Below are 11,757 nucleotides of genomic sequence, written 5' to 3'. Positions count from 1 at the left end.
ACAGAGGCGCGATTTGCTTACAGTTTTTTTTAACCCCAAAGTCCCAGTTTTTAACCACTAGCTATAAAGCTTAGTCTGGAGTGATGTGAACTGAGTTGATAACACAGCTGTTTCCCTATGGGTGAGCTGCTACTGTTACTCATATTAACAAATTAATTTATTGGGTTCGTGGTGTAAGAAGGAGGAGGTTTTTTTCTTTTAAAAGCTATCCCCTATATAATCAGGAAGCAAATTGAAAAGGGTAAGTTACACTATCCATCTTGACAAGATATTCAGGACTGAATAGTGCCAAGCATAAGGGAAATCTAACTCTTTTCAAATGAATCCCAGAATTCTGAAGAAGAAAAAGATGACTCACATACCAAAAAGTCCTTTAAAAGCATCCTTTTATTTGCTATAAGAACATAATCTGCCATGTCTATGCAACCCATCATGCAAAAAACATGGACAGCATTTTACAAGCGATGCAGAATCTCAATGTCTGTACATTTGCTCAATTAAAAGATTAGAAAAGCTGGAAAGTAACATCTTGGGATAAAAGAATGCAGAAGGGGTCAACTGTCTTCCCTAGGATCATGGCTTCCAACGTCAAGAAGCATAGTGAAGAGAGCACAGCCACACTGACGTCTCAGTACCTAAGACTGTCCATGGCCCCAAGGACAGTCCTGCTGTGTGGCCAAACGGCCACGTTGCAGCAAGCGTTAAGGCACCTGTATGCAAACGGGCAGGAATTGCCTGTTGCGTTAACTTAATTCAGGTGGGTTAGACTCTACCAGCCTGCAGAAGGGTCCTCTCGCTCAGACACCAAGCAGCGAGCTAGGAATTCCAATTGCTTCCTTAACAAAAAGTCACAGTGATTTTTCCTCTCTGTATGGTAATTAAATTTCCCCAAAATGCCATCGTAAAGCACTTTATAAATAAATTGCTCAGTAACATGATGGGCACTAAACTCTGGTGCTGACTCAACTTGCATTAACTGTGGTTTATCGGAAATGAACTGTGGAGAACGAGAGGCGAGGACGCTAAGCCCTTGACAATCAGATCCCAAGGACTGTGGCTCAGGGCTCAGCTGCTTCTTTGCGGGGGCGTCCTGGAGCGTTTTCCCTGGAATGTTCATGGCTACCTCTGCTGTGCACCTGTTACTCTCCAGGCTACGCAACAGCAATCAGAACTACGTTATCCTTAATCTTCATCACAAAAGGTATTATGAAGCCCTTTTCTAGTTAAGCAAACTGAGGCTTTTTAAAGGTTATGCCATTAGACTGAGGACCTACATTTAGTTATAGACAGGTCAGGATCGAAGATCAGACCTGCCTGTCAATAAACCTGAAGTTTTCCACTGTACCAGACCATTTCTGAAGGGATCAAACACTATTTCTGACCTTGAAATTTTCCTTAGCATTTCTGTGAATTTAGTCCCAAAGTGAAAATCCTAGGGAGAGATACAAAAAGGCACAAAAATGTCACCACAAAGAGAGGGAAGTTATAGATCTGCATCCGGCCAATAGCCAAGAGAGCAACTGGATTCTCAAAGGGACTCCGATATGTGGTCTGTTGGGAAGATGATCTGAAATTTAACTTAAAGTCACCTCTACTCTTACGAAGAAAAATCTGCAAATAAGGAATTCAAATTAGGTTCAGCATTTTATAGTCTCTTACTCCAGGATCTCAAGACTAGATGGACATCTCCTGGGGTGAATCTCAAACCGGAAGTCTCTGAGGCATGGGCATCTACTGACTTCCAGCATTGTCTACTGTGAGCCACGATGAAGGGACGCAGGAAAATAGACCCAAAATGCATCTCCTGCAAACTCTCATGTCCCTAAAGTTACAATGAGGCCACTGGGCACGAGGCATACAATGAGAATCAAAATAAACACCAGGGTCTTTATTTTTAACTTGATGCTTGTGAAGCCTAAGTTCAGAAACACCAATGAACCCAATTCGTCAGACCTCCTTTCCCTCGAAGATCATTCCATTCAGAAGCACAACTTTCATTTGGAATGCATTTACTTTGAAAGTTACATGTTTGCTTGAATTTTAAATATTTGTATTGAAAATCGGAAAAGACATTTTTACAAGTGCATTTTGTAAAAACAGTGACTATGATAAAACCAGTATCCTCACTGGGGCAAGTCTATTTCCAGGCATGAAAAAAAGTGTCAACGGGAGGAATTTCATTTTTGTCTGAACAGGTTGCCTCACTTTAATTTTGGTCCAACTTAGACTTTGAAAGATCTTTGCCCATGAAAACCACATGAGACAACCCTCTTACTGGTGTGTTGCTGGAGTGTGTATTGACCCCCAGATCCTACGATTGAGGCGTCTGTAACAGAACAACAACTGGGAAACTCACGGGCAGCTGTCACCGTGTCTTGGTGGAGTCAATCATGAGAGCACCAGCCCGGAAGGCCTCCAAGCCTCTGGGAGGCACATCCCGCTGTGGCTGCTGAGAGGCAGATGGGTGGGCCTCTCCTCCACTCCCTCTTCTCCTTGACCTATTTTCTGTTCCAGTTATGTGAGATGTTCTGAATTTTTTTCATTTTGATCCTCTGATCCAGCATCTTGTACCTCGCGGGATGCTCATCAGTTTTCTTTGGGACCGAAGGTGCGTAGGAGCTAAATGCATAAGCAGGGCGTTTAAAATGACGCAGAGGAGGCTTGATGACTGGAGGCCCATGCAAAGGAAGACAGACAACCGTTAGCCTCACCAGCGACACAGTGCACCTAAATCCTGGGGGCAACTTCCTTGTCGCTAGACCTCTTGGTTTTCTTTAAAGCCAGGAAACAAACAGGGCTGAACACTTCTCCACTAGAACAAGAAATCTTATTTCAAACAGAGGAATAAGCACATTATCACCTTGGTCATTCACTTAAAATGAAGACAAATTCCTAGGGGAAAAAATTCCTAGAGCTAGACAGTGATGACCCTAGAAGATAAAATTCCTTTGCCAATGAGTGGACGTCAGGGAGCAGCGGCATCACTTCGGAAAAAAAAAAAAAAAATAGCAAAGCAAACACAGGTGAGTAGAGCCGTATCATTAATCAGGATTTAGCCCTGTGTGTGAGCTTTGAGGGGCTGCAAAGTGACACACAATTCTGGAGTGCTAATAAGAAATACCTGGCTGAGAAAATATTTGCAAAACACCTGTAGAAAGGTCTTGTATCCAAAATACAGAAAGAACTCTTAAACTTCAACAAAAGGAAACAAACAACTCAATTTAAGTATAAGCAAAACTCTGAACAGACTCCTTGCCAAAGAAGATAGAAATATGGCCAAAAAACATAGGGATAGATGCTCAACAATTCTGGTCATTCAGGAATTACAAATTAAAACAACAGTGATATATACTACATACCTATTAGGATATAATCCTGTGAAATGAAAAAAGCATATATACACTTAATCTTATCATTATAAAAACATATAAATATGTGCTTAGCAAAATCTGGAAGAACAGACACTTAAACCATAGCAGTGATTATCTCTGAGTAGTATAAACATGGCTATTTTATTTCTTTTTGGTTGTTTCCACTTTCCATTTTTTCTACGATGATCAAGTTTTAAAGATGTCACTTTTTAAAAAGAAACATATTGCTAAAAATGTCTTCCATAGAAATAAGTATCAGAGTAAGTCTACACAATTACACGTAATAGAAAGTTGGTAAAACTTGAGTTGACGCTGAACTTTAGAACTAGATGTCTCAGAGCGTTCACAGAGTTCACAGCCTCAAAGCCTATATAGATCAGTATTCATTCATTGACTTAGAGCACGTCCTGTGTGTCCTTCTGATACAACGATGAACAGAACAGACGGAAACCTCTGCCCTCGTGGGGCTTCCATTCTAATAAGCCCCTCTGAAAGCTGTGACTTGCTTACAGAGGAAAAAGCAGCATCCAGTCATAATAAGTGATGTAATTACTCCAAGTTCCAACCCTGCCTTTGGAGTTAGGCTAACACATAGTTAAAATTTTCGGCAAATGGTCCTATAGTGACATAATAATGTATATGCAGAACAGAGAGTGTGTGTTTTTTTTAATATATAATAATCTTAGAGTGTTTAATTCTGTTTCTTGGAAGTAAACAAGGGATTGCAGCACAAAACACTCTAGCAACAAATACAAGAACAGTCCTGTTCCCCTGGAGAATGACATAGAAACAGATGAGGGCTTCAAATTAAAATCTGGTGGTCGCACACGTCTGGGCTGGCTGATTTACTGTTGCTTCAGTCACAATCCCTCTCCATATTCATTCTATTTTCTCTGCTCAGCATGAACCCAGGCAAAGTAGTATTGAATTTCCCACTTCTCAGCGTGAAGAAGCATTTAGCGTTTGCTAGAATTCCGATTGTCAGAACACAAACTCTCCTTGCCACTGGAGCCGCGGCAAATAGAGTTGAACCCGCTGACAGAGATCGGCTTCCCGCCGAGAGTGTGGAAACACTTCTACGCCTGCTGTCACCCTCACTCAAAATGTGGGGGGAAAGAAAAATTCATATAGTGCAGTGATTGCCTTTCCCTTCTCCAGGGGAACGTGACTTGATGACAGGACAAGACAGCCGAGCCAGGGATGAGAGCACCATTTTGAATTTAATGGGGACCTTTCTTCTGGGGTCCTGGTGTGGCCTCTTGAGTACTCCCATTTTTCTTCTGCCTGTTCCTGAGATATTCCTGGAAGTGGGTCTGACCCTTCCCTTCTGATGCCTGGGCACCACCCCCAGCGGAGAAGAACCCAGCTGGGACCAGAACCCCTTCCCTTCGCATGCTTGGTAATCAGCAAGTTAGACCCTTGTTCCTGTTGGGGGACAGGTCCACAAAGCCTGCACTCATCTCCTAGAGCAATTTACTTGGAGAAAACGATCGCATTAGCTACTGAAGATTTGACAAAGGCACGTATCTCTGCACAGAGCCTGAACTTGGGAAAGCCGTTTTCTACGCTGCTTTCCAATGTGCTGAGGAAAAGAAAAGTTCAAGACAACTGACACGTCATCACCCTTTATTATATAGTTTCACACAATGTTTGTTTTTCATGAAAGTGATGCTCTTTTAGGAGTTTTAATCCTCATTTGTTTAAATCCTATCTTTTTCATAAACGCAGTTCTTCCCACCGGTGTCTGACTTCCGCCCTTCCCTCTGCCACCGCCAGTCTTCTATTCTCTCTGAGACCACTTTGCTTGGTGGCTACATTTTTTTTTTCCCCATAGGAAACTAATGCATAGAATTATTCTTCTTCAGAAAATAGATTGAGATGTATTCATATATCAAATTAATAATAGCTGTTAGTTGGATTCAGGTACTGAAATATGAATGAAGTTTTTAAAGCTCCTCATTTATTTAGTCTACGGTTTCCCAAAGTAAATTTCAATGAATTTGCATATGTAATAGGTGGTGTTGGGGGAAGGAAGGGTTCCTCAATTAAGCATGACCGGGTTAAGGTTAAACTGGTATATTCATGGCAGAACGTCTCAGAGACCTGAATGATGGTGACATGTTATTATGAATCCTTAAAAACAGCTGATGAATGGCCTGTAGTTTTTCTCAGTTGTATTACACTTTATCAAGCGTATTTCACACTCTCAGAAAGACTGGGGTAATTCACTCTCACTATCCTTATCATGTCATCTCATGTCACATCTTACTAATTCAGTGCTCCCTGCTGTTTGCACTGCGAGTGGACCAGAAAGAACAGTCACTAATGCTCGTCTAATCTAGGCGCAGCCTCATGCCCTTGAGTTAAATCATTATCTGCATTAGGACCCAACTGTGTCTTTTTTCAGTCCCCAAAACTTCAGTGTGATCTTTCAGAACCACTGCATGGCAGCAGCATTGACTTGGAGAATTTCTGAATCTCTACCGCCAAAGGCAGCAGCTTGGGTTACTCTTGGCTTCTGAATAAGTTCTAATATCAAGAACTTTTTTTTTAAAAAAAAAGGGGGTGTTGGACATGTATTTTCTTCTCTTTCAAAGATAATGCCATAACATGACCTCTGGTAAAAACATTTCCACCTGTAGACATTTTCTAACTGCATTTACACACAGACACACACGCACAACAGGTACACTAAAATTAACAAGATAAAAAAATAATCATTTATTTTCTCTTAAATGTTGCTTTACATGAAGAATGAAATCCCATTGCCATACATTCCATTTCTAAAATCAGTGTCTATTGGTGGTCTCTGTCTGAAATTTGATGCAAAGTCCTTTTAAAAATGCACAAAAATCACCCATGAGCTTTGAATCACAAGCAATTGAAATGTCAAATCCTTTCCACAGAGGAGGGAATGACACAAGAACTGAGTCTGTGATTTCCATTCCAGGACCCGCAATGGTAGAGTAATGGTAGTATCTGACATACACCGTGTACGAGGCATAATGCTAAGAATTTAATGTGAACGAGCCATTAATCTTCACCACAATCCTATGAGGCAAGCACTATCATCGCCTTCTTTTTGCGTGAGGAAACTGAGGCTTAAAGAGCTTAAGTAACTTGCCAAGGTTTACACAGGTAGCATTCAGGAAGTCTGGTCCACATCCAAGCAATCCAGCCTCAAAGTCTTCCTCCCGTATTTAAAATAACCTGGGACCCAAGTCAGAGTAAGTTTTAGTAACTACCATAAAAAGCTGAAATGGTAACTCATTTATACTATCAATATTTGAGTATCTGTGATATACACGATTCTTGAATACCTTCGTTAGTAGCCATAGGAAGACTTCCCCTAAAGCGAAAGCAAGTCACTCCCCTTAGTACAGTTCATGTGGTAACAGCTCAGGAAGGAACTAAATAAAGTTCCTGGCCGACAGGTCTCTTCCATACCTGCTTCTGTGTCTTCCCTCACCTGTGCGGGGTTGGGATGCCAACAGGTGTTTCAAAAGTCCAAACACTGGAGCCACAAAGGCATGAGAAAGACTGGGACAGGCACTGCCTTGGGTAGTACAAATCTCGGGCTGGTGGAAAGTGTGCCTCTCACTCATTCTGCCCTCTCCAGAGAGTCGGCCTGATGTCAGCTCTGGCCTCTGGATCTGTCTTCTCTCTAGATTCTTTCTAGCTTCTTTCTGGGCCATCTTCTCAGAGTATCGGGAATTCCAAACTCAACTTATGCCTGATTGTGATCAGGTCAGCCACATTAGCACATTTGGTATGAAGCCACTGCATTCTGAAGATGAGCTCATGGGAACACACACAATCAGCCAAAAGCCTCCTCCCTTGCTAACATCAGCTCTGTGGGGAGCAGAATCAAGACAGGTTCATCTCAATCCCAGAGGCAGAAACACACCCTTCAAAACTAGCAGTTTGGCTGAATTGACTTTCAAAGCTGGCCTCTTCCTTAAGGGGCAAGTGGAAGATGTTAACTGGTTTCACCAGAACAGGAGACTGGGTCCTTGTTCTTTACCTAGGCTTCCCAGCAGACTTTTTAAAAAATTGAAAGTGAAATATAATGACTTTTTGTGAGCCCAGGGCTTTGCTGTCTAAGGAGCCCAGTAGCATGGCCTTTCTGCCATACCGTTCACTGATTTCACATCCATCGTCTCATTTGTAGCTGCCCCTCATCCTTGGAAGATCCAATTCAGTTCTGTCTCTGTCCCCATATAACTGGGACACATGAATTCAATTTCTTATTAAAAAAAAGAAAAAAAGAGATCATAACACTTGCTGCAGAGGCCAGCAGTGATCACGAAAAGAAATCAAGCCATGTGTGTGAAGCAGCCAGCACAGAGCAGACCACAGTAGGCACTCCCTCAGTATCAGTTTCCAAGTTTCCATCCCTTTCCTCAGAGGAAGACTTTGCATTTCAGGGATTACATGGAAGATTTGCAATTGCCAGGAAAACTCAGGAGCAGCATACTTCCCCAGCTAGGGGATTCATTTCTCTCAAGACATAAAAGCATTAGGTGAAGGCCACACTGATAGTTGTCCTTTCCTTTTGTAGAGATACAATCTAGCAACTTTAACCCAGCCGGAAAATTACTCTTAAACCATGCACATTAGATGTAGTCTTGTCTAAGGTGACGGTCTATTCTGAAATGTTTCAAGGTGGCGTTTATATTACAACTGGAATAATTAAACCCAGCATCTACATTGTAAAAGACTCTGGCTCTCCAAGGAGTTTACCTCCAGAAATTGAAAATACTAACTAATCTACTGGTTCCATCCTGAAGCTCACAGAGCAAAGAGCGCAGGAGATAGGCGGCTCGCTGTCTGAGAAGCTATTCAGAAAAAGCCCGGGTGACACTGCCTGAACCAAACCACTACCCAGTGTGGAAAGATGACCCTGCCAGCATTTCCAGGTCCCCAGAGGAACACTCAGCCACAGAGAAAAGATACACCACAGTTTTGTTGCCCTTCATCCAACCTAAATCTGTTTGCTCCCACCTGCAGTTCTCAACCTTGGATGCACAGCAGATCACATCACATTACTGATGCCCAGAGAAAACAAACTATGGTTACCGGGGGGGAAGGCGGAGGGTGGGGGGGGGATAGATTAGGAGTTTGGCATTTACAGATACACATTAATAAGTACAAAATAGATAACCAATTAGGATCTACTTTATAGCACAGGAAACTATATTCAATTCATTATAATGAGCTGTAATGGAAAAAGCTGAAAAAAAAATGTGTGTGTGTATATACAGTACACCTAAAACTAACATTGTAGGTCAACTACACTTCAATAAAAAATAAGAATTAAAATTTAACAATAAATAAATAAATACATAAGAATTGACTGATGCCCAAGCCCTACATCCAATAGTCTCGGAAGTAATCAGTTATTTTAAGGTGGAGCACAAGCATCAGTGTGCTCGTAACACCCAGTGCCTCTAACGCGTAGCCAGGTTGAGAACCTCTGGCTTAGGTGCCGAGTTTGTTTTGAGACTAGGTTGCTTATACTTGTATTTCGAGGGATACCTGGGGCAGCTGACAGGGTCTGGTCATCACGTACAGGAATGGCCAACCCTTGGCCATCTGGTAAGGTCTGTGGCAGGAATCGAACCCATGAAGATCTACTTTGGGGAGAGGTAGTATGGTACTGCGAGAGAAGCTTGGGTTTGGGGTGTCACGTAACTGGGTTAAGCTCCTACTAGCTGTAAGATCCTAAGGAGATAATCTGTTCTGGGATTCAGGGTTTTGGTTTTGATTTTTCTGTAAAATGGGAAAAATGGTAACTTCTTTGCATGGTTGTTGTGACGAGTTTAAAGGGGCTATAACTGAGACCATGTGTGTACGGAACCTTGCAACCTCACCGTGTGTCGTAGGGACTTGGTCCGTGGCTACCACTGTTGATAGCACAGGAGGTAAAAGTCATCACAGGGAGCCTTTTAATGGGGCCCTCCCTGGTAGATTTCTTATTATAGGACAGAAGAGTCACGTAATTCCCCACATGAATGGATTTTACTGTATGAAAGACCTCAGCACACAATGAAGAGATTAACTTAATGAATTTATTTGGGAATATTTGGCAGAGGACATACCACTGTGATTCACAAAAGGCTAATTATCCAAAATGTGCATCTGTGAAAAAAATGTATTTTTTTTCCATTCAGCTATCTGAGGGAAACACTTTGCTGAGGTCAAGTGCCATTTTAAGCAAAGTGGAAATATCCAGCCCACGTTCCAAACTAGTTATACGATGTACAAATATGGAGGTTCATTCAATCACTTTGGGCAATGCCTAACCGTGAGTGTAAAGGCTGCTGGAAATCCTAGATGGGAGGTGTGGCTTAGACACCCAACCAGGATGGAAGGAGTTTCAGTCCCTGAACTCTAACCTAGATGTAATTAGGAAAATGATAAGGGCACTTGTGATCCTTAAGACTCTTTGCATTTATTATGCTTAGCCATAATAAGTCTTTGAGTTGCCTTCACTGGAAGCCATTCTTGGGCCACTGATTCCCTGGTCTTTGAAATACCTCTTCTTGACGCTTCATCCCATAGATCATTAATCCTGGCTATAAACTTCATGAGGACAGGGGTAGGGGGTTATGCACATTTGCATCCCCAGAACTTAATCCCAGTACTGATAACAGTCGGTGCTGAAAAATATTCAATGGCTGAGTCAATGACACTGCATCACACTCAGTAACCTTCGTAGGTCTCTCATTTACTAGAGAAGAAATGAATCACTTAGAATACACGCCAGCTGGCAAAGCTGACTAGAATCTACAGAACCTAATACTTCCCCCTTGCATCAGTAATGCCTTCATACCTCGATTCGCTGCCTCTGTTTGCTCAAAGAAGAATATCAAGTTCCTTTCCTTTGAAGTTTCAAGTCTGAGGCCTGAGCGCTTTTGTTTCACACAAATGCTACCACCTCAGTCTTACCATCGTATGGAGAGACACTGAGACAGAGTTGTCAAGCCCCTCTGACAAATACGTGAAAGAGGAGGAGCATAAGAAAGGCTGGAAAATAAGCTTTTTCTTTTTTAGTGGATGTGCTGGGGCTTGAACTCAGGACCTCAAGCAGGCTAAGCACACGCTTTACCCCTGAGCTATACTCCACCCCAAATTAGCTCTTTTCTTATTCAAATAACTGCTAGCTATTAAGTGCCCTGCAGACATGATTTCATGATTAATGGTTTAATTTCATAAAAATATTATTTTAATTAATAAAAAAGAAAAAGAAAGTACTCCCTCAGGGAGATAATCATCTTCAGTTGAGTTCTCTTGTTTTCATTTTGCTCGCCCTGGCAGGCACGAAGTACACGAGGCACGCTCTTTCAAAGGAGAAAAATATTTGGGAAATTATGCAAGCTAAGTCTTTTTGCTTTTTTTTTTTTTTTCCATCAATGTGTGCATTTTTCCCACGGGTGCGTCTGAAGGTGGGGAGTAGAAGGCTAAATCAGGCTAAAGCTCTGTCCTTCGTTCACACCAACAACGACCTCAGGCAGAAGAAGCCTGTAAAGATAAATTTCTTCAGGGCTCTAGAGCCCGGAAGGGCTAAGTCATCGCAGAGTAAAAGAACCGCGATCTAGTCCGTAGTAAGAACGACAACTGGCATTCCTCAAAGTGAACGCAAGACAGAAGACGATGGTAAAGAGAGCTTGGGAATCACCACTGAAAAGACAGTGCAAGACCCGCCCCCCCGCCCCACTGCTGTGCTTGAAACAGGCGCGTATGTAATTGCTCGAATCCCCAGGCAGAGCACAAGTGTGAAAGCAAGGCTGTTACTGTGTGGACTATTTGATGTCAGTCTTTATCCTGGCAATGACATTCAAGCAAAGAGCCCAGGCTGGCTGCCTGCTGACTTTGGGCAGGCTGATTTATCCGAGTATGCCTCAGTTTCCAGATTGCGAAATGGAGATAATAGTACCTTCCTTAGAGGGCTGTTGTAAGGATTAAATGAGAAAATATGTGTTAAGACCCTTGTGTTGTCCCTGATATCTGATAGATGTGCAATACATATCAAAGTATTTATTGTTAAAAACCTGTGTCAGGAAGATCAGGAGTTAACCATTTTTGACACTGATCACTCAATAAATTACAATACACGTTAACATTGTGTTTTTGTAAAACGAACATAAGCTTCCTAAAATGTCTTCAGACCTCAGAGCCGGTCGGTTCTCTTCTGAGGAATCCTCTGGGTGGACGTTTTATCCGTAGTCCCCTAGAACAGGACACACAACAAACGTTACTGCAAGCCAGCTGGCATCTCAACACACAGACTCTTTCTACATCAGGCGACGGCGCTTCCAAGCAGAGCTGCATCTACTGCCAACACTACCGTGCACGCCCGCCGCTGCACACACAGGAGCAATCA

At 42.4% G+C, this 11,757-nt stretch overlaps 1 protein-coding gene across 9 annotated transcripts in view; it reads right to left on the bottom strand.

The window, feature by feature from the left end:
• Positions 1-376: 376 nt before the first annotated feature.
• PDE1C (phosphodiesterase 1C) overlaps positions 377-11,757 on the bottom strand; it is a 437,096-nt gene continuing 425,715 nt past the window's right edge. For 6 of the 9 annotated variants that reach the window (XM_074367268.1, XM_074367271.1, XM_045507966.2 and 3 more), the window contains one exon: positions 6,069-11,604. In XM_074367268.1, the coding sequence (XP_074223369.1) occupies positions 11,591-11,604 (14 nt within the window). In that variant the 3' untranslated portion in view covers positions 6,069-11,590. Of the gene's footprint in view, positions 2,669-6,068; positions 11,605-11,757 lie in introns of those variants that run through there. The other 3 variants (XM_074367269.1, XM_074367275.1, XM_010971198.3) reach the window with 3 other exon arrangements.

The sequence above is a fragment of the Camelus bactrianus genome, chromosome 7 (assembly GCF_048773025.1).
Source record: "Camelus bactrianus isolate YW-2024 breed Bactrian camel chromosome 7, ASM4877302v1, whole genome shotgun sequence".
Classification (NCBI taxonomy): Eukaryota; Metazoa; Chordata; class Mammalia; order Artiodactyla; family Camelidae; genus Camelus; species Camelus bactrianus.
This window is presented reverse-complemented; position numbering and strand designations above follow the sequence as displayed.